Source organism: Raphanus sativus, chromosome 8, assembly GCF_000801105.2.
Source record: "Raphanus sativus cultivar WK10039 chromosome 8, ASM80110v3, whole genome shotgun sequence".
Classification (NCBI taxonomy): domain Eukaryota; kingdom Viridiplantae; phylum Streptophyta; class Magnoliopsida; order Brassicales; family Brassicaceae; genus Raphanus; species Raphanus sativus.
This window is the reverse complement of record NC_079518.1, coordinates 7,060,077-7,082,239: the sequence shown is the minus strand read 5'-3', so window position 1 is coordinate 7,082,239 and position 22,163 is coordinate 7,060,077. Positions and strand designations below refer to the sequence as shown.

The 22,163-nt window shown below is 34.4% G+C and overlaps 5 protein-coding genes across 8 annotated transcripts; 3 read left to right on the top strand and 2 right to left on the bottom strand.

Moving 5' to 3' along the window:
• Positions 1-549: 549 nt before the first annotated feature.
• LOC108818703 (ubiquitin carboxyl-terminal hydrolase 3) lies at positions 550-2,967 on the top strand. Its single transcript, XM_018591628.2, has 6 exons — positions 550-848; positions 1,209-1,325; positions 1,549-1,647; positions 1,746-1,946; positions 2,013-2,194; positions 2,267-2,967. The coding sequence occupies exons 1-6, from the start codon at positions 732-734 to the stop codon at positions 2,670-2,672; spliced, it is 1,122 nt and encodes a 373-aa protein (XP_018447130.1). The 5' UTR covers positions 550-731; the 3' UTR covers positions 2,673-2,967.
• Positions 2,968-4,083: 1,116 nt separating this feature from the next.
• On the top strand, positions 4,084-6,067 carry LOC108822546 (uncharacterized). Of its 4 annotated transcripts, none has more exons than XM_018595659.2 (7): positions 4,084-4,303; positions 4,711-4,822; positions 4,946-5,013; positions 5,136-5,375; positions 5,466-5,532; positions 5,638-5,746; positions 5,843-6,067. In XM_018595659.2, exons 1-7 carry the CDS (start codon positions 4,277-4,279, stop codon positions 5,925-5,927), a joined length of 708 nt encoding a protein of 235 aa, XP_018451161.1. In that variant the 5' UTR covers positions 4,084-4,276; the 3' UTR covers positions 5,928-6,067. The 4 variants fall into 4 exon arrangements, with proteins under 4 accessions (XP_018451161.1, XP_018451160.1, XP_018451163.1 ...); XM_018595658.2 differs by having other exon boundaries at positions 4,086-4,303; positions 5,136-5,378; XM_018595661.2 differs by having other exon boundaries at positions 4,087-4,303; positions 5,466-5,508.
• Positions 6,068-6,216: 149 nt separating this feature from the next.
• On the top strand, positions 6,217-7,662 carry LOC108822545 (F-box/kelch-repeat protein SKIP6). The gene has a single exon (XM_018595657.2). The coding sequence runs from the start codon at positions 6,367-6,369 to the stop codon at positions 7,462-7,464; it is 1,098 nt and encodes a 365-aa protein (XP_018451159.1). The 5' UTR covers positions 6,217-6,366; the 3' UTR covers positions 7,465-7,662.
• Positions 7,663-11,898: 4,236 nt separating this feature from the next.
• LOC108837109 (uncharacterized) lies at positions 11,899-13,503 on the bottom strand. Its single transcript, XM_018610179.2, has 2 exons — positions 13,016-13,503; positions 11,899-12,915 (listed from the first exon to the last, which is right to left on the bottom strand). Exons 1-2 carry the CDS (start codon positions 13,052-13,054, stop codon positions 11,914-11,916), a joined length of 1,041 nt encoding a protein of 346 aa, XP_018465681.2. The 5' UTR covers positions 13,055-13,503; the 3' UTR covers positions 11,899-11,913.
• A 7,254-nt stretch (positions 13,504-20,757) lies between these two features.
• On the bottom strand, positions 20,758-22,040 carry LOC130498791 (uncharacterized). The gene is made up of 2 exons (XM_056992393.1): positions 21,359-22,040; positions 20,758-21,294 (listed from the first exon to the last, which is right to left on the bottom strand). The coding sequence occupies exons 1-2, from the start codon at positions 22,038-22,040 to the stop codon at positions 21,278-21,280; spliced, it is 699 nt and encodes a 232-aa protein (XP_056848373.1). The 3' UTR covers positions 20,758-21,277.
• Between the last annotated feature and the right edge of the window lie 123 nt (positions 22,041-22,163).

The following is a 22,163-nucleotide window of genomic DNA, read 5'->3' as shown; positions in this document are numbered from 1 at the left end:
TTATGGTTTAATGTTTTTAATTTAGGGTTTAGTATTTATCCAAGAGTTTAGGATTTAGAGTTTAGGGTTTAGTGTTTTGTTGACGAAATTAAAATTTTTTTTAAAAAAATTTCTTGCATATATTATTATTTTTATGTTTTTAATATAACTCGAAAATATTTTATTTACTTTTTAAAAAGATATCAATTATGAAATAAGTGATTTCTATTGGTTGGTGAACTTTAAAGTTCACTCTAAGGATGAACCCAAGAATAAGTCGGTGGTCTAAGTAAAAGAAGATGAAGAACAAAATCAAATCTTTCTCTAACATCATCACTCCAAGGTTTCCAAGTTCGACTATGGAGGCTATTTATGAGTTTGTAGATTTCAATCTCACTACGTAATTGTTACAAGAACTTGGGTATGTCGAGGGTGGGGGGGATATTTAAATAATCATAAATAAACGATCATTTCGTGACATTTAAAAAAACTGGAGGTCTAATTTGCAATTTCAACTCTTATGGTTTTTTTTTTTCTGTTTATCGTCAACCTCTATCTCTATCTCTCTCTCTGCTTTATAATATTCGACACAAGAGGGGGGTGTTAAAATCGATCCTCCTTCCTCCGCCCACTCTGAGAGAATCAATCAATCATCGGATCGAATCAAACAAATACGCAGATTACGACGAAACCTCCTCTCATCTCCGAGCAGATCAGAGAAAACGGTGATACGGAGGGTAGTTCTAGGGCTGATGGGCGCCGCGGGGTCCAAACTCGAGAAAGCTCTCGGCGACCAGTTCCCCGAAGGAGAGCGCTACTTCGGCTTCGAGAATTTCGGCAACACTTGTTACTGCAACAGCGTTTTACAGGTCATTCCCCCCCTCTCTCTCTCTCTAATCTCTCTGTCCTCTGCTTCTGATTGATTCCCCTCCATCTCGAATTCGATGTCCTTGATTCGATTTTTTTTATGGGTTTGTTGAATTATACTCGAAAGGTTACATCTTTGATGATTTGGGATAGTGAACTTTGTCAAATTACTCAAATTTCGAATCTTTCAGGAACCATAAGATTTGCAATTGTGTGTTCTGCTGCTCCATTTGTTGTTTTGATCTCTTTTTATTTGTGTATTATTAAATGTGCTTTCGTCCTGATTAACTTCATTGTTGACTTGTAAGGAGTTTATGTGTTAATAATAATGCTTCTTCCACTTGTTTCTTTGGTGCGTGCAGGCTCTTTATTTTTGTGTTCCGTTTCGTGAACAATTGCTCGAGTACTATACCAGCAATAAAAGCGTCGCTGATGCTGAAGAGAATCTTATGACATGTCTCGCTGACTTATTTTCACAGGTAATTTAATTATGAGATATATACCTTTCTTTTTTGTTAACGGAGGATATCATTTCTATAAAGGAACGTGTTATTTATATGTTGGACTATATAGATTATATGTGCTTCTCTGGTGTGTTACTTTTTGTTAGGTATCTTCAATAATGTAATCTCTCATCTACTCTGATTATTGCGTGAGTGATAGTCATTTTATGTGTGTTATGGATGTCTTTTCATTGCGTAGATAAGTTCCCAGAAGAAGAAAACTGGCGTTATTGCGCCTAAGCGATTCGTACAAAGGTTGAAGAAACAGAATGAGCTGTTCCGGAGTTATATGCACCAGGTGCTTTTTTGCAAGTTCCTCAGAGCCCATTGTTTTCCAACAAAGGCAAATATTCATTTTTAATTTATTAAACTCCCGCGTTACTATTTGTCATGTAGGATGCACATGAGTTCCTCAACTATTTGCTCAACGAAGTTGTTGACATCCTGGAGAAAGAGGCGAAAGCTACTACAAAACCTGAACGTGAAACCTCATCGTCATCATCCCCTGAGAAGATCGCAAACGGACCTAAAGCTCCCCTGGCGAATGGTGTTGTGCACAAAGAGCCAGTTGTTACTTGGGTGCACAACATTTTTCAGGTCGGTTCTCTTTAAAGAAACGGTTCTCTTTTCCTTCTAATCTGTGACTAATTAGTGCATACACAGGGCATACTTACCAACGAGACCAGGTGTCTGCGATGCGAAACGGTGACAGCAAGAGACGAAACGTTCCTGGATCTAAGCCTTGATATCGAGCAGAACAGTTCGATAACTAGCTGTTTGAAAAACTTCAGCTCAACGGAGACTCTTCACGCTGAAGACAAGTTCTTCTGTGACAAATGCTGCAGGTACAGATGTTGGTTTCTTACTCTCTCGCTCACACAAGTTGAAATTCCTCAGCTTTTCTTGAATTGCTGCAGCTTACAAGAAGCACAGAAGAGGATGAAGATCAAGAAGCCACCACACATCTTAGTGATCCACCTAAAACGGTTCAAGTACATGGAACAGCTAGGGCGTTACAAGAAGCTCTCTTACAGAGTTGTCTTCCCTCTGGAGCTAAAACTGAGCAACACGGTGGAGCCGTACACAGACGTGGAGTACTCGCTCTTTGCGGTGGTGGTTCATGTGGGAAGTGGACCGAACCATGGTCACTACGTGAGCCTGGTGAAAAGCCATAACCACTGGCTCTTCTTTGATGATGAGAACGTGGAGATGATTGAAGAATCAGCTGTGCAAACGTTCTTTGGGTCGTCGCAGGAGTATTCGAGCAATACTGATCATGGCTACATCTTGTTCTATGAGAGCCTTGGACCACCAACAAAGTGAAACAGCTGAGAGCAGGCCTTGGACCACCACCAACAAAGGACGACGTTCTTGGGTTATTTTTCTTTAACTACTAGTGATGGTATATGACTCTCTCTATATATGTTTGCGACTTAAAAGTCATTCAAATTGACAGTTACTTTTTATTGACTTACTCTTGTCTCTCTCTCCCTCTCTCCCAAAGATACATATTTGGTGAGTTTAAATTGAAAGTTTTTTTTTCTTTTGAACTTTAAAAATCTGTAAACTTTGAAAGGCCATGTACAGTTAATGGCAAATAAATCCTTGTCTTTGTATCTTTTTCAAAGAAACAATGTGAATAAAAGCAATGAATAAGAAGAACTATACAATACATTATGTTGAATTACAAGTTTGTTAAGTTAAAGAGTAATGAATGTGTGTACCCATCTCTTGGTGGATATAAATTATAAAGTTTGAAGTTGAGACCCCCCAAAAAGTAATGAATATGTACAATCATCTATTGAAAGTTGGAAAAAAAAATCTATTGAAAGTTGGAAGACCAAAAATCTCCTGAATAATAATAGCCATGGGTTTGCAACAAACCGAACAAGAACAAAATGTTGTATGTTATGTGGATTATAAAGCCTGTTTACAGCCCATTATGATTAATTGGGGGTAAAAGTGAAGTTGCGTCTCCGCGGTAAAACTAAGGGGTGTCCAATCGATTTCGGTTCAGAGTTAATATGGATTTGAGCTTGTCGGAAGCGTAATTTTAGTTCCATTTTAGATATTGTAAATGTTCGGTTCAGTGTTGGTTCGAATATACACCTGGACAAAACACTTATGCCGTGAGAATAAAGTTATGAAACAAGAATACAAACAAATAAATAACCCCTAGAAAAGAGAGAGAGGAGTTCACGGGAGAAGAAGAGGAAGAAGATACAGCCAGAAAATATAGCATCACCCGTGAGCCATGTCCTTTTCGTTATGTCTACAAAACATTACTACTTTCACACTGCAACTTCCCTATTTTGAAAAGTCTTTAAGTACTCTTCTAAATTGTTATTATCGTTATATCAAATTGTTTTGCCAAAACTATATAAAATGATTATAGAGCTGAAAAAAGGTAGATGTTACTAGTATATGACAGCTCATAAATAGTATGAATTGAATTATAGAGCTGAAAATTAAAAGTACAGACATGCATTTATTCTTCAGAGTAAACTAAAATGTGTCATTAATGTTGATGGTAATAACAATAATGACATCTCTAATCAAAGTTTAATTAATTCAGGAGGATATAACAATAATGACATCTCTAATCAAAGTTTAATTAATTCAGGAGGATATGCGATATGATAGAATAGAAGAAGAAAGCAAAAGGGTATATTAGGAAATAAGAAAAAGTGGGGGTAAAAGCCGAAGGATTAGGATTTGTCGTTATATAATCTGTTAGATGAATGAAAGAAGAAGGCAATTCACAGTCACAGGCTAATCACAGCCGGGACCTGAGGAGTAAGAGTAGAGCCTTGTTCTGAACTCTCTCTCTCTGTATCTACACTTCTGCTTCTCTGAAGCTTCTTTACATGCAACAACAAGTCTCTTGAGAACTACTTCTCCAGTGGGTTCACACGATTCTCTCTGCGATGGCTGCGACTACTTGTGGTGAAGGGGTTAGTAGTAAAGATCACTCCCTTCCTTCCTTGTAGTGTCGGTTTCTCTTTCTTTGAATCTTATTCTTCCAAATGAGAAGATGATGATGAGACTTTGTGGTGGCTGGCTCTTGTGATTCGATTCGATTCTTTTTTTTTTTGCTTTCTCAATTGATTCTATCTTCTTGCATTTGACTATTTCTTTTGCTTTGGATGGATCAAAGTGAAAAGACTTTTATATCTAGGAAACTGTTTAGTGTTGTGACTTCGCTTATTGGCAAACTCATTGTACAGTGTTACCGTTGGTATCTAATCATGTTTTTTTTTCTTTCTGGTTAACATTTTTGAATCTTTTTTGGTCGGATCTCACATGTTGTGATTATGATTAATGTATTTAACACAAAATTCTGATGATTTATATTCAATAGGGGAAGCAACAACTCCCAAGTGTTGCGGACTTGAATGCCCCAGTCATCAAGTATCCAAGCTTCAAGGCTCCTAAGCCTAGCTTCACTGATGTTGCCAAACATACCTCCATAGGTAAAAAAAAATAGCTAAGGATTACGTAGTTCAAATTCCATTATCATGATCAATTACACACAAAAAAACAGATGAATGAGCTTTCAAATGGACCTTCTCCTTTTTTTTTTCTGCGACTTGCAGATGTGTTTCCTCTTGTTAAGGAGTCTGCATTTCCTTTGAAACAAGACCGTTGCATCGATCATTCACTAGTGAGTTCTCTGTTTTTGAGATCAGGATTTTCTTTTCTTTAAGAACATGATAGATAAGAAAATTATTGTGTGAGAAAAGTGTGTGCTAAGTCCTTACAAGCTCTCTTCCAATTCTGTATTAGATCCAAGACGTGTGCACTATAGCAGTCTTACCTGATGAAGGAAACATAACCCCTCACCGGTTTACTCTCTTGAGCTTCGTCAAGTCTCTGCTTCCTTCTAAAAACCAGATGCTCGTCGATGCCCAACTCAACTGTCAGAAAACTCAGAACCGCATCAATGTGCTACTTGGAGGCACAGATTCCTACCAGTCTTGCGTTGTTGACATCAACGTCGAGAAAGGGAACGGTGCTGAGTCGGATGTAGTAAAGGCTCTATCTTAACATGTTTACTTTGCTTGGTCCATATTGAAAGATGATATTCAAATGCCTTTCTCTTATGTCTTTTTACAGCATATGCAAAAGGTATTGCAGAGACAAGCAAGCTTGAGCACTGGTAAAGATGATTACAAATGTTTCGGTAGAGTTGCATAATAATAATTATTATTATCTTTTTTTTTTAGAGTTGCATAATTAGCTGGGTATGTATAGGAACTGAATCTTGAGAATATTATTATGTTTGCAGATAAAGCTATCTCAGAGAGATGGCATGATGCACCAACGAACAGGTGGAGAAGATACAAGCGTGCTGCTTCATTTGATTCTAGGAAAATCGTCATCTTATTCTCCATCTTGTAAGTAATACTAACTCCAGTTACTCCACAGCGTCTTAATAAAGTCATTATAGTAATAACAATGCATATTCACTATGAATGTATTGGATTATGCAGATCAAGTGTGGGAACATTGATACTGATCTACCTTACATTGAGAGTGAGGCTAATAAACGGAGACAACAGCTTCAATCATATGTAATTGTCAAAAACTGTAAACATCTCTATTTGGTGCTTTGTTTTTGAATCAATCTCTTTTCCCTGAACTCTTTTTTTTTGTTACAATAATGTTGATAAAGCCAACACTTCCTCTGTGAATAACACTTGCGAATGCTTATTGTCTTGATTAAAATAGTAAATTATAATGAAGAGAATCAAAAGAACCAAGTATAGATCTCAGTGACAATATTTTTGTTAATTTTTAAAGCTAAAAAAAAAAAGGTGGGTGTCTCAGTATGGTTGCAATGGCCGGAGATCTTGGAGATCCTATTAATCGGGCCAAGATGGGCCTTAGTGGGCTTGGTAGTGTTGTTGTTTACCGTTGAATATAAAACTATTTTTCGTTTGAACTTTACCAATCTGAAGCAGTTTGATCGTTTCTACTTCTCTCCAAATTCTCTCCTTTTACCAAACACACGACGATGTCCAGACCCGCCGCCAAAGATACGATTGTTCTGAGGTGCTTCCCTCTGGTGCTGAGATCAGATCATGCGGCCTCCTCGTCGTCTCAAGTCCCCAAAAGGTATCACTCTCTATTGGCTTCGCAAGAGTTGAACAAGACGCGATTGCTGTTAGGTCGCACGAAAGAGAAAGAGCGTCTCTACGTGTGCTTGAGCACCACGCCTAAATCAACCCCCAGCTGGTTTCTCCTCCGCCCTGAAACTACGGGGAAGAAGACCTTGATCCCTGTGCCTTCTCTCCCCTCCCAGCCTCAGACTTTCTCCTCTTACGTGCCGTTGGATTGGGGGATTTACGTTATCGGTGGATTTAAAGACGGAGATGTTCGCTCCTCTGACGTGTCGCTCCTGGATTGTCGGACTAACACGTGGCGTGAAGTCCCTTCCATGTCGGTTGGTCGAGCTGCAGCTGCGGCTGGAGCTGTGGACGGGAAGATATACGTGTTCGGAGGCTGCGAGGAGGTTAAGGAATCAAACTGGGCGGAGGTGTACGATCCGAAGACCGAAACCTGGGAGGCTTTCGCACCCTTGCCTGATTGTAGCGAAGGTGATAATGTCGTCCGGGAGACGCTAGTGATGGATGAGAAGGTGTACGGAGTGGACTTCTGGAGCGGCAACTTTTTAAGCTACTCGCCGTGCGAGGGTAAATGGGGAAGAAAGAAGACAGAAGAAGTCAAGAGCTACTATTGTGTGGTGGAGAAAGTGTTGTACGGATGTGATGAAGTCGGGAATGTGTTTTGGCGCGAGTCAGAGGAGGTGGTGTGGAAGGAAGTGAAAGGTTTAGAGGCTTTACAGGAGGTTTTCTCTGGCTCGAACAGTGTTAGGTCCTCTGCGTTCAGGGAGCGTGTAAGGAAGCTGAGCAGTTTCGGTTTGAACATTGTGGTCTTTTGGGTTGGGCATAAGGGAGATGTTTGGTGTGCTGAGATTTCCTTGGAGAGACGCGAGGAGGAGGAAGGTGAGATTTGGGGAAGGATCCAGTGGTCTGAAGATCTCGCCGCGTTTCGGAACACCTTCAGGCGTCCCACCGTTGAGGTTTTGTATGCAGCTGCTGTTAACGTCTAAAACGAAATCAGTTGACAAAGGTTTGTGTTGTTTTGTCTGTTTGTTTGATATAAAGGTTATATTTGGGGATATTTCAATTCTTTCTCTGGCGTTGCATCATCATATTCTAGTTCGTAATATGTTTGTATGATTTAAATGCTTTCATTCTCTGCATCTGTCATTGTCTAATAAGATTAAACATCACAAACTTTCTTGATCCATTCTTTTCCTTATGTGAAAAATCGCAAAATGAGGTGTTTACTATCACGAAGACTGAGAACAAAAAAAAAGGTTTCTAAAATAAAACACAGCAATAAGCTTTTCGCATAAATAGATTTTGAGAGTGGGAGACACTACTAGTCTTAAAGTGGTAGGTAAGGAGCAAGCGGAAGGTTCTCTATATTGCTTCTTATGGGCGCGGATACCGACAATGGCAAACTCGGTCAGAAAATAGACGCAGTTTCTGGCTCTGCAGTTGAATTTAGACGAGATAGGGATAGGTTCAACCTTGGAGAGGAAAATGCAGAGATGTCCAATGTCTTTGGTGTAAACAGTGTTGCCTTCCTTGTCTAATTTCAACACAAGGAAATGGTCCTAAGTCTTGGTAAATAGGTCTTCTTTTCTGTGTACCACTTCAACATAAAAGTCTCATTCTGTGTGTAACGACTCCACTAAGTACTTAAGTAGTGTTGCTTTGTACAAAAAAGACTCCAATATCGCTGCCACTCCCTCTCTCTCATTTCCGAAATTCATTCGATCTTCTTCAAGAAGCCAAAACATCTGCAGCTTTGGTTCCTTCATGTGTCTCTCTTGGAGTAGTACATTACATGGGAGGAGAAGAAGCCTCTATGATTCTGATGTTGCTCCACTTGCCTACATAAGCTTAGCTAAGGCCACTACACAATCTTCATCATCTTTAGGTCTCAGAGTGAGAGACATCCTAAACCAAGTTTCTTGTGACAAACAGGGTATTACCGATCATATGAAGAATGGCAGGCCATTTACGTACGTACCAGATTACGTACAAAGAAATTGAAAAATTCAAGAAGAGCAGACGGACAAGGAGAACATCTTGAAGCACATTTGAAAACTCTCGCAAATATCTGGAAAAACAAAGCCGAAGGCCATACACTATCCAAGGAAATTGAAGAAAAAAAAAGCGAGATAAGGAGGCTATATTTTTCAACCTGCTCAATGTCATCGGGATGATCCATGCTACAACAACTGCTGATTCATTAACCCAAAACTTGTGGCGGAGATTTGCATCTGAGGTTGCAAGGGTTCTAGTATGATGCTCCAGATGACCGTGAAATATTACACGAGTTTGTGTTGAATATAAAGGGCATTATCTACAGAATAAGAGGAATCATTTAAAGGGTACGATTGTACGAAGAGATAGTGAGCGATGACATGAAGAAGAAGATAAACGACTCATCAGTGAAGAAGAAGTTGAAGATGTTTTGACTAGTTCTTTTATATTTTAGATATATATTTTATTTTATGCAATTAATTTCAAAAAATAAAATTAATTAGGTATGTATAGTGAGAAGATAAACGACTCATTATACAGACTAAAAACAGTAATAAAGCCAAAGTTACTAGACCCTATGCAAAATGCAAGCAATCGTGTAGTGTACCACAAGTTATTTGGGTATGTAGTTTCTCGATTAAGATATTTAAATGTAATTAACAGCAATACAGAACAAAATTGCTATCTCTTTGCTCAAAAAAAAAAACAAAATTGCTATCTTTGACCACAAAGAATAAAAAAAAAAGAAAAGGATATACGGGAAACGAATTCAATCTTCTATAACGGTAGTTTTTTTTTTCTAGTTTCCTATACGTTCATTATTATGAAACAGCAATATTGTTTTTTAAAAGGAAAAAATTATAGCCTCAATATAACATATTTTGTCAATTTACCCATTATAAAAGAAGGTTGCTATATTTGAACTCAAAGAAAAAAAATAGAAAAGGAAAAAGCTATGTAAGTAATTAGGAAGTGATAAGGTAAAAAAGAAAAGGATATATGGGAAACAAATTCAATCAACTGTAAACTTTTTTTAGTCATTTATACTTTTATTATTATGGAAAACAGCAATGTTGGTCTTTTTAAAAGAAAAAGAAGGAACAAAAATGGAAATGCTCTTTCTATAGAGAAAATGGAAACTTATAATTATAGTCTATAAATAAGAGCTGAGTCTCCTACTTCTTTCTCCAAACTTTCAACTATTTTCGTTCTTGCGTGCTTCTTTGTTTAGTTTGATTGCTTAATTGCGAGTTTGCGACCATGGCTGGCAAATATTATTTTACTTTTCTGAAAAAATCAGTAATGACTTTCGTTAAGAGTAACCAAAAAGTTTCAAAGGAGAGGTTACTAGAGTTTGGGGCAATGCAACTAGCAAATAAAGTGGCGTTGGAAGAACAACTACGTGCGGAAGAGAAAGAGCAAATATGTAAAACTGCTTCTACCACTTTCGCTTTCGACGTGAGAGATTGTGCACACAAACTTTTCTCTGACAAAAAAGGTATGACCTATTATTTGACGATAGGTGGCATGGCATTTACAGAGCATATTTTATACAAACAACTTGAAGATTTCCTGAAGCTGGATGAAGAGGACAAGCAGAAAGAGATTGCAAAGACTCACGCAGAACATAAATATCATGAAACTGTCTGGAGAAGCAAAGTTGGCCAGCATACATTATTACCTAAGAAAGTGGAGAAAAAGCCAGAGAGAGAGACTATACTTTTCAACATGCTCATTGATGGTCTCATGGAGAAGATACCCGCTAAAACAACAACTGCTGATTCAATAACCCATAACCTGTGGTGGAGTTTTGCATCTGAGGTTGCAACGGTTCTAGTAGACGGCGATAAGTCTCTAGGCAATTTAGAGTTCGATGATCGAGGAGACAGAAAATCTATTAATATCGTTGAAAACGGTAAAATATTGCATGAGTTTGTGTTGAAGGAGAAGGGCATTATCTACACAAGCATTGAAGAAGAAGAAGAAGACGAAGAAGAAGAAGAAAAAGAATCATTTAAAGGGTACAAAGAGATAGTTAGCGATTACATGAAGAAGAGAAACGTGTGAGTGAAGAAGATGAAGCGGCTTTGAGTCATTATCTTATAATTTTTTTAGATAATATTTATTTTGATTCTATTAATTTCAGTTTTCGGTGTGTTTTTAATTCCCTAAGGTTTGAATAAACCAATTTCTCTTTTTTTTTTTCCCTTATATGATTAGTTTCTATGCTAGATACATACGGGAACCTTGTGTTAAGTGGTGAATAAAACGACTGAAGTATGACAAATGCGCCAGTCTTCCCAGAAACATATGCTAATCATACACATTAGGCAACTCTTGTTCAACTAACTATGCAACTTTACCGAAATATTGTTAACTTACCAGTGCTCAGGCTTGCTTGTCTCTGCAATACCTTTTGCATATACTGTAGAGTAAAACCAGCATATGTATGTAGTTGGTGACTTATACAGATAGAGCCTTTACTATTACTAACAATCCCTCTGAGCCCCCGGCCTGCACAAGCTTAGCTAGAAGCTCAAGGAACTTCTTGTGTAGTTCAAGAATATCACCAAACGCCATAAAGCTTTGAAGAGACAAGGAAGCTAGATACCTCAATGCATGTGCCAATTCACCTAGCATCAAAATATCAATCAAGAGAGCGTTGAATAGAGAGAATTTACAAACTTATTTGGCTCGAAAAGTGTTCATTTTGAGTGGAGACAAGTGCTCTGTCTCCCTTATGTTCTAAGGCATGCATACAACAAACTCAATCCCCAAGTCACATTAGTGAGAAGCTTCTTTGTCACGAAATCATCAAGTATGCCATACAACCATTTCTTCCTCAAGAGCATGAGCGAGTGGTCAAGTAGTGCCCTGAATTTTGCGTCAACCATCTGCTCCATGAAAAACAAAGACACATAAGGGCAGGTTCCCCTATAAGACGTGTTAAAGCTCTACGCTCGCAAGTGAAACTTCATATTGCACGAAAAGGCTAGGCTATCATCACTAAACTTCATACTGCACCAGGTAGAGTCGTCACACACGAGTGAGACCTTTATGGTGAAATGGTCCACAGATATCAACCCACAAGAGGAAAGAGAGTGGAATGGGACGGTTTCCTTGTTACTTTACTAACCTGTGACAGAGCAGAGGCTTTCCCCTAAAACTATTTAGAACATACCGATATTACTTTGTTGCATTTGATCTTTACTCAACTGCATAACTCTTTCAAAGAGTTATGATATGTTAGTTAGTGAGTAGATCACTGGTTGATCTAAATACAGTATAGATGTTCTGAAGCATTGTGTGCTAAGTATACATAATTAAACTACCAAGTACTGGATTACTGTCGAGGTCTAAACGAAATCAGTTGACAAAAAATATAAGAAATAAAAAAGATGTTTTTCATAAATAGATATATTGAGAGTGAGAGACAATAGCTATATTAGACTTTTTGAAATATAGTAGTAAGGTAAGGAGCAAGCGAAAGGTGTTCTACAAAACTTTTGGTTACAGCTGATACTGACAATGGCAAACTCGCGCTCGGTCAACATATAGATGCAGTTTTGGACTCTTCGGTTCAATTTAGCCGGCATACATATGGGTTCAGACTTGGATAATAAAATGCAGAGATCTCCAATGTCTTTCGTGTAAACAGCGTTCCCTTCCTTGTCTATCTTCAGTACAAGGAAATGGTCCCATAAATCCAAAGTATTGTTGGCAATGGGACGACTTTCTGTGTACCACTTCACCATAAAAGTCTCATCAGTGTGTAACGACTCCACTAAGTAGTGTTGCTTCGTACAACACGACTCCAATCGCTGCCACATCCTCTTTTTCATTTTTGGAATTTGATCTTCTTCAGCGCGAAGCCGCAACATCTGCAGCTTTGGTTCCTTCATGTGTCTTCCAAGATCCCATGATCCCGTGTAGTGACCTCTAGAAGCGGGCATCGAGAACATGCCATCCCTCTTGGAGTACATTACATGGGAGGAGAAGAAGCTGGGGTCTGTGATTCTGATGTTGCTCCACTTGCAATCTCTCTGAGCAGGTCTACACAAGCTTAGCTGAGGTCCTAAGAACTTGACAGCCACGATGCAGTCTTCATCATCAGGAGAAGAAGAGGACATAGCTACGTTGGTTACGATTTGGGTTTGGCAATGAGGTAGAGTTACAAGGGGAGGTAGAGGAATGCGTTTTGGTTCAGTATCCGGTAGTGCATGGAGATCTAGGTCATCTTGAAGACACACAACCCCATTTTTCAAAGTTGTTATCCAGCCATGGGATGCTCCTACGACTCCCACCTCCTTGAGTAACTCCATAGGCACCTTAAGAGAAGGTATCCTGATAGTTTCGATATTTCCATGTTCACATGGTTCAGCACCCCTGACATAATAGATTGGGGAAGACGACAAGAACCTAGAAGAAGCAGTGAGGTTTCTCTGCGAAATGATAGTTTGTAAAAAAACCAAACTTACGAAATAAAAGAAAATTAAAAGAACAGTCATGTGGCTAGACAAAGAGAAGATGGAGGTAGCTTACTCGGAGGGATAGCTTGAGCTGCCTGAGAAGATGAGACATGGCTGTTTCTTCTTTTCTCTTTTCGTTTTTTTTTTATTTGGCTAAAGGCGATAAAAACATAAAATCTTTGTACTGGACACGTTAATATATTTAAACCCTTGGCCACTATTTTCCTATTACTACGCTAATGATAATCATGGTGAATATCCCTTTCTTCCATTTAAACTTCTGTATATTAATTGTATAATATTTTTAAGGAAATAACTAATTACACTTAAATATCTTCCGCTCCTTGGATCGGGGAGAAAGAATCAAGAAACAACATACCAAATAACTTACGGTACAAGATTGCTTGCATAGCATTTTCGACGCAAAGGCTGGAATTGCATTGAGTGACAACTTCGTGAAGTTGGTGTCGTGGTATGACAACGAATGGGGTTACAGCACCCGTGTGGTCGACTTGATCGTCCACATGTCGAAGTGCTAAATCTGAGAAGTTCTGGAATGGTGTTTGGAGGAAGGAGTCCTGTGTTTCGTTTCTGCTAATGGTTTAAATTTGTCGTTTTTGAATAAAATTTCTTGGGATTTGAATCTCTTTTTCAGTTTAAGCGAATCTCCCTCGGAGTTTGTGAAAAGGATCTTTTATGTTTGGCTTTTGATATATTGAGTTGTGTTTTATCAGGAAAAAAAAGATTGCTTGCATTTTGCAATATAATGCATAGGGGTCAAATAGATTTCACTTTGTTATCTATCTTATTAAAACATAAACATTGTAACTTTTTCTAGGTAGATTTTTAAATTGGACCTACTATTAGATATGATATATTTTCTGATCCTATTAACTAACCATTAATGTTAGTAAATTATTTCCTTATTCTATGCTAACTTAATATCTTATATACATTCATTTTATCAGTTGGCTCATTTTCTTTGTATTCAAAAAAAATATTTTCTTTCCCAATTGATTTCATAACCAACATGCAGTAATGTTAAATTTGAGATTTCATAATCACCATCCAATAAGTCTATGCGATGATCACCATGCAATACATTACTCCTTAACCAATTAATTTTATAAAATAGTCGTACTATATGATATATTAATTCAAAGTGGATACAAATCAAACTTATTAACCCATTACCTTTTAACCAATTCAAACATGATTATATATCGGATTACCGGGTTTACTAGCTCGACGATCTAAATTGGATTTAAAAATATTGATTCAAACGCAGTTTTTTAAATAGACAAAATTCTTACATATTAAATATTTGTAACATTGTTAACAAAATTTTGAATCATAAAACATTCCGCGCTTCCGAAGCGCGGGTCATGATCTAGTTGTTTTTAAACTGAAAGCATATTAGAGGAAGAAAAAAACTGAGATAAATTGCACCATTTACTAAGAGTTATCTAATATATATATATATATATATATAAGATCTGCGCCTTGCGCGGGATGAATTTGTTATTTTTATTATGTTTTGAAGAATAAAATAATAGTTCGGTTTTATTTGGATTAGTGGTGTTTAATCCGAATATTGGTTTGGTTTCGGTTCGGTTTGGTTTTTTCGGTATTTCGGTTTGTAAAATATAACTAATATTCTAAATCCATATTTACTTCGGTTCTCTTTGGTTTCTATACCGTCGGTTTGTATTTTATTCGGTTTTATACCAAAAAACAAAATTATTTAGTTTGAGATCATATTATATATTATACGAATTTTGGAGTCATGTTGTCAAAAAAGTCATTTATTAAAAATATTATATTTTAAAATAAAAGAATAAAAACAAAAATGCTTCTATCATCTAATAAAATAATTAAATCTAAAATTAATAGCAAAGCTCTAAATTTTTTAAAAAAATTAAAATAAAAACAAAACATAAGCATGAAAGAAAGTTTTATTATTCTTCCATATTTAGTGTTCATCAAATTAATATGTTTCGATTAAACACAACTCTATTTGTTTAAAGATAAAAAAAGTTGTAAAGAATTTCAACTAATTGTTATCATCAACTTTATAATCTTTACTTTAATTTAGTTACTTTTAAAATAAAGTAAAAAGATCTAAAATGAAAAACTAAGAAAATAAGAAGTCTCAGTTGTAATAAATTGTTACTTAATTATAATTCAAGTGATTCAAGTGATTTATTATATAGGGGATATGTTGGGCTGAACATTTGTAATTGTAATTGTGGACCGAAATCTATTTTGAATTTATGATGAGTCTGATCGATTTATGTTTAAATTTTTACACCTTGTTTATATCTATAAATACAGTAATGTGGTCAATAAGTCATTTTTATTCCAAAAACAGGTTCTACAAGTTTTTTAATATTTAACTTTCACATCATTGAAAACCATTTTAATGATTTTAGAACCATCACCTTATATATATATTATTTAATTTGAAAATTTATTAAATAAAAATTCATATAAATATAATTTTATGATCATTTGTATCTTATTATAATAAAACTAATTAAGCTATTGATCACAAAATTTTCAAAGTGGGATCTTCAAATTTTTAATAATTTATAGACGTTTTGAAAAATTTCAAAATATAACATATAAGAAAAATCTAAATGTTTTTATTATATAGTTAATGTGATTATTTAATATCTTTTAATAATATAAAATTAAACAAAAGGACCTAAGATACAAAAATTGTTATCAAATATTTATTATTCATAATCATTAATTTTCATATATACGTTAATCATATTAGATAATTTCGTAACTTTTATTTAATGAAAGTTATTTAATTTGTATATTTATTTAATAAAAATTCATATTAATACAGTTTTATGATCATTTGTATCTTATTATAACAAAACAAATTAAGGTATTGATCATAAAATTTTCAAAGTGAGATCTTCAAATTTCTAATAATTTATAGACATTTTCAAAAAAAATTTAAATATAACATATAAGAAAAATCTAAATATTTTTATTATATAGTTAACGTGATTGTTTAATATCTTTAATAATATAATAAAAAAAAGAACTAAGATACAATTTTTTTATCAAATATTTATTATTCATAATAATTAATTTTCATATATACGTTAATCATATTAGGTTTCGTAACTTTTATTTAAGGAAAGTGCGAGATTTTTTTCTTGTACATTATTTATCAATTCGATAGTTAGTTTAATAAAAAGTGTATAAGTTAAGATGGACCAACATATTTTTCTAAGAATAGTATATTTTATATAGTTATTTATTAAATGAGACTTCATCGTCATATGGTTCTATAATCAGCGCTTATATAATAAGTTTATAATTTATAAATGTTTTTGAAAATTCATTGAAAGTTTTAATATTAAAGTATTTATGTAATCTTATATGGTGTATATTTTAATATATATTTTTTTATTATTAAATGATATTTTTTACTCATATGATTTTAAAATCATGTGTATCTTTTTATAACAAAAATGTTAAACCTTTGTTCATTAATTCTAACATAATAATTTTAAATATTTTAATCATTTATTATCGTTTTTAAATTCAATATATAACATATACGAAAATCCAAATTTAATTTTTGTACCTAATTTGATTGTTTACTTTATTTTAATAATATAAAATTAAACAAAAATGATGGAGGATATATAATTTGTTATCAAAACTTTATTATTAGAATCATTAATTGTCATATATATATATTAGTCATTTATGGTAATTTCGTAGGTTTTATTTAAGGAAATAAAATAATAAATCAAATTAGACCATTCACTTTTTCAATTTCAATCTCATCATGCCACATATGATTTTTTAATCATCCAATTGATTTACACATAGATAGGGGTTTATTTTAATTACTAATAATTTGAGGATCTAATTTTCGGAATGTTTCTCCTTTAATATATAGGGGATATATATATGGGATAATTTGAAAAATACCCTATTTAGGATTTGAAATTTGAAAACTGCATTTTCTATTTTATTTTTGAAAAATACACTTCTTTAATTATGAAATGACTTGTTTATCCAAGATATTTCAGTAATTAATATATTAATTCGAAATTAATATAGAAATTCGTAATTAATAAAAAAATATCATTAAATTATTTTGTTTAAGATAAATATGTGTTGAAATAAATATGTTATTTTATCATTTTAATTTTACAATATGTGAATTATGATTTGTTTTGACTTTATCATGAAGTTTATACATATTTTTCTTTATTTTATTTTTAATCTATATAAACAAGAAAGAGCGAGTTACGTTGTTAAAAATACAAATTAGGTTTACAAATTTTCATTTTCTTTGGAATTGTTATCTATCTGAATTAGGTTTACAAACTAGTTTTCATAAAAACAAATTAGGTTTACAAACTGGTATTTGATTCATGAAGCAACAAACCTCTAGAGAGATAAGAAGAAGAATCTGTGAAAGGAGAAAAAAAAATTCAAAGATGGAGAAGAACTAGAAGGAAGGAGACGAGAGTAGAAGACGCCATCTTGTTTTTTTTTTTAAACAGTAAAATATTGAAGTAAAAAAAACAGTAAAATATTTAAAATATATTTTGTAGATTGTGTAATGATTTATTTTTAAAAAAATCAATTTTAAACAATATATCTGAATTAGAGAAATACTAGGAATGGGCAATTATGTAAATTTATATATATAAGTGTATTTTTCCAAAATCTTAAATAAAAGTATAATTTTCAAATTATTTTCTTATGGGAGTGTATTTTTCCAAATTTTCCCTATATATATACATATATATATAGGTGTTTTCCTGCACCATGTGCAGTGATAAAAAATTTATATATCTAAAAATTGTATATATCTAAAAGAAACTAATAATATTACGATTAAAAGTTTATAATTTTCTTTTAAAATGCAGAAAATTTTGATAATTTTAGATAGTAAAAATTGTATAATCTATGCTATTATTTGCGAAGTGATTTTTCAAAATAGAACTCTCACGTTAAAAGTTAGACTGGTTAATATCGGTTCTACTCTTAATGAATAAATTATATAAATTAGTAAAAAATAAAATGAATTTAAAATCTATTTGATTAAATAATTGATTAAAATTAATAATAATCAGAATTATATAAACTCTAAAATATATATTTTAAAATAAAAAGATAATTCTTATATATATTGTGTTGTTATCCAAAAAGTATATTTTAATAAGAAAGTTAAAAATTGAAAAACAGAAAACACATAACTAAATATTTATCAAGTAAGAACATTATTTTCTATAATTAAAAAGAGATTAGTGAGTGATTTTGAAAATTTATTTATTAACAATGAATATAATGTACAAAAAAATTCAGAAAGATATAATACTTAAAATTTCCAATGAAAACATTAATAAGAACTACATTTTTTTACTAATATATATTAATAAGTAATTATAAAAAAAAATTATGTCTGTATATGCGGGATAAACACCTAGTTATAAAAGTAAAATTAAATAATATTTCAAAATTAAAAATGTCATATTTGAATATATTTATTTTAGTGATGATTTATGAGTTATTACCATATTCTAAAAAGTTTACCAAAAATATAAATCAACATTAAATGTAATATATGAGTTATTGACATATTCTAAAAAGTTTTCCAAAAATATATATTAGCATTAAATGAAATTATACATGTCATATTTTTCCGGAAGCCATGTCATCAATTTCAAGAATCATGTCATATTTGTTTTGTGAAATTGATTATAGAGAGAACATTTGGAAAAATCATTTAAATCCTGGCTTCATCTTCTTCACTCTATCGAAGTTAAACTTGATTATGGACTATACTTAGTTATGGGTACCAATAATTTTATTGGACCAAACCCAAAGTTCATGTCACAGAATTTCTCTAGAAAAATCATAAAAGATCATCATCTCTTCAAATGTTCTAGAGAGTATAGAGTCCTTGGATAAGTACTAATAGAAAAAAATCTAGATATTAAGTTAGAGATTTTTAGAGATTACGATAAGGTGTATAAGTACTTTTGGAGCCTATAAATAGCTCCCTCCTCGCATTTGTAACATAGCAAAAGTTGAACAAGTAAAGTAATAAGAAAGTTTTTCTTAAAGAAAGAACATTCTACTCAAAATTTTCTAAATCTTATTGAGAGTTCTTCTATAATATTATTCTTGATAATTAGAAGTTTTTTTGTTTCTTTCAGAGTTTTCGGGTATTATGGTTAAGCACTATCGAAATTGGTTTCTTTACATGGTATTAGAGCTATTCTAATCTTGTGCTCATCAAGATCGGGTTTTAAAGAGAGCTCATGTTTATTCTAAGTATGGAAACAACGGGTTGTGCTGTTGAATTGAGAATACAAATCTTAAACCAATCTAATTACCGGTTATAGAAATCATGCATGGAGTCATATCTTGCAACAATGTTTGTGTCTCCTAACATAGATAAATTTAACTTTCATGAAGTTGTGGGTATGTTAAAAGCTCCTGAGATAAAGCTTGATGACGTGGGCAATCATATTAAAGTCAACATGCCTGTCCCTAAAATAACAAGTAAAGTCAGAGAATGAAGATGAGGTGGTTAAGATGATTCAGATGCTTCACAAGTACTACGGAAAGTGATACAGGCAAGGACATGAAAAAGTTGGTGTTAACAAACAAAGGCAAGAAGCTGGTAAACCATGTGGTAATACAGAGATGCAATGTTATAACTGCAGAGGATATAGACATTTCAAAAAGAAATGTCCAACGACCAAGAGAAGAAGATTCAAAAGCATTAGGTGCAGAAAAATTGGACACGATGAGATGCAAAAGAAAGAGAGATCTTTCATAAAGACATATGATAATAAATCAGAAAAAGACAAAGTGCTCAACCTAGTTACTTTTGGTGCATACAAAAATGAAGCAAATACATAATCTGAATCAGATTCTGAATCGGAGGAGGAAAAATATGATGAAGGAATAGGGATGATCTCAAAACACTATAAGAAAACAGTTAGAATGCTTTTATCATCACGGAGAGGAAAAACATATGAATCGCCAAAAAGGAGTTTACTCATTAGAATGCTTTTATCATCACGATACTGAATCTGAACTACGTAATCGTTAGCTTTTTACCAATGGCGTTATGTTTGACACCAGCATCAGTGAAGCTTGGGTATTTGACTGGTGGTGCATTGTTGTTGGTGTTTTGTACAATGCATTTAAGAAGCTTCCTCGTAACTGCAGATTCAGAGAGAGAGAGAGAGAGAGAAAGAGTTCACAACAACGCTCTATGATTCGCCTCTGTTAATACCTTTCTTTTCATTAGTGTTTGTAGAGAAGCTACAGAACGAAAAGGACATGGCTCACGGGTCAAGCAATTTTTCTCACGACAAAAAACAAAGTGTATATTATATGTTGGTCTCTTTTCAATAGACGAGATTGTACACATTCATCACTCTTCTAACTTATTTTAATCCAACATAATGTATTGTCTAATGCTTTTGCATACCACGATCCAAAGAATGTTTTCACAGCTGATTCTGCAATCATCTCCACGTTATAATCATCAAAGAAGAGCCAATGGTTATTGGCTTTTCACTAGACTAACGTAATGACCATGGTTTGGTCCACTTCCCACATGAACCACACCACTGCAAAGAGTGAGTACTCTACGTCTGTGAGACTGTGGCCGTGTTGTTATATGATCTTATATATTGTCTCTATGTGATCACTATCTATTGTTTTTGGTAAAACTTTCTTTTAAAAATTAGTCATTAAGATCACAGTAACAAGATAATAGGTAACAGTATTGACCAATGAAGGGGAAGATAATGATAAATACTTCTGGAGGGATATTCTTTGCGACCAGCGCTAGGTATATATTTAAAACAACAACTAAATTCAAAAAAAAAACAACAAAGGCCAAGGAGAAAGAAATCAAATGAAACAGCATAATTTCATTACCCTTGATATTGAAAACCTGAAGAAAGGATACGTTTACCTTTGGAGTCTAGCTTTGGTGGGAACCAAAAGGGGACTGGGAAAGTAAACTCTCCACCTCTCTCTTTCTCATTATCGTCCATGCAATTTATTCCAAAGCTCGAGTTGCTTAAGTGATAGATACAGTTCGGTCTCTTGTCACGTAAACAAGCTGCCGGGAGACAAAAAGATTCAGCCTTAGAGATGAAAATGCACTCACCTCCAAAGTCTTTAGTATACACAGCGTTCCCTTCCTCGTCTATTCTCAACACAAGGAACTTGTCCAATTCCGTTTTCCCGTCTAGGGGGTTGATATCTTTAGACCATTTCACCAGAAAAGTCTCACTTGTGTGTGATGATGATGACTCCATCAAGTAGTGCTCCATCCTGCAAGACCAGTCCGTGAACTTCCAGTCGATTTTTCTCAGAAACTCCTTGTCAAAAAACTCACCCGTGCTCAGATACAGGTCTTCAAACACGCGTTCTTCCGGGTACGACAGCATCTGAATCTTTGGTTCGTTCACGTGTCTCCCAAGATCACACGATGCTGTGTAGTTTCCTCCAGCAGCGGGCATGGAGAACATGCCATTTCTCTTGGAGTACATTACATGTGAGGAGAAGAAGCTGGGGTCTGAGATTCTGATGTTGCTCCACTTGCAATCTCTCTGAGCAGGCCTGCACAAGCTTAGCTGAGGTCCCAAGAACTTTACAGCAAGGATGCAGTCTTCATCGTCTGGGGAAGAAGAGGACATTGCTATGTTGGTTACGATTTGGGTTTGGCAATGAGGCAGAGTTACAAGTGGAGGCAGGGGAATGCGTTTTGGGTCAGTATTCGATGCATAGGGATCGAAGTCATCTTGAAGACACACGATCCCATTTTTCAGAGTCGCTACCCAGCCGTGGGATGCTCCTATGGTTCCGATCCCCTTTACTAACTCCATAGGCACCTTCTTTTGTGTGCAGTCGATCACTTTATCAACATAGCTGTAGATAGCTAGATGTCCAACGTCACCATCTCTCAGAGTAGTTCCACAAGGTATTACTTTGATGATGCAATTAGAGAAGTATCGAGAAGAAGCGGTGAGGTGGCCTACTCGGAGAGATAGCTTGAGCCGCCTGAGAAGATGAGACATGGCTGCTGCTGCTGCTTCTTTTTTTACTCCATACGTTAAATTAAATATATAAACCCTTGGCCTCCAAGTCTGATTTTCCTATTATTACTCTTAATCATAACATATTGATTGAATCATATTTTT

Bases quoted from the DNA above. Each gene is read 5' to 3' on its own strand.
- LOC108818703 (XM_018591628.2), top strand. From the start codon at position 732: ATGGGCGCCGCGGGGTCCAAACTCGAGAAAGCTCTCGGCGACCAGTTC. The intron at 1,326-1,548 runs GTAATTTAATTA...TTCATTGCGTAG, and splicing joins TCGCTGACTTATTTTCACAG to ATAAGTTCCCAGAAGAAGAA. The intron at 2,195-2,266 runs GTACAGATGTTG...GAATTGCTGCAG, and splicing joins TTCTGTGACAAATGCTGCAG to CTTACAAGAAGCACAGAAGA.
- LOC108822546 (XM_018595658.2), top strand. From the start codon at position 4,277: ATGGCTGCGACTACTTGTGGTGAAGGG. The intron at 4,823-4,945 runs GTAAAAAAAAAT...TGCGACTTGCAG, and splicing joins TGCCAAACATACCTCCATAG to ATGTGTTTCCTCTTGTTAAG. The intron at 5,747-5,842 runs GTAAGTAATACT...TGGATTATGCAG, and splicing joins GTCATCTTATTCTCCATCTT to ATCAAGTGTGGGAACATTGA.
- LOC108822545 (XM_018595657.2), top strand. From the start codon at position 6,367: ATGTCCAGACCCGCCGCCAAAGATACGATTGTTCTGAGGTGCTTCCCT.
- LOC108837109 (XM_018610179.2), bottom strand. From the start codon at position 13,054: ATGTCTCATCTTCTCAGGCAGCTCAAGCTATCCCTCCGA. The intron at 12,916-13,015 runs GTAAGCTACCTC...ATCATTTCGCAG, and splicing joins AGCTCAAGCTATCCCTCCGA to AGAAACCTCACTGCTTCTTC.
- LOC130498791 (XM_056992393.1), bottom strand. From the start codon at position 22,040: ATGTCTCATCTTCTCAGGCGGCTCAAGCTATCTCTCCGAGTAGGCCAC.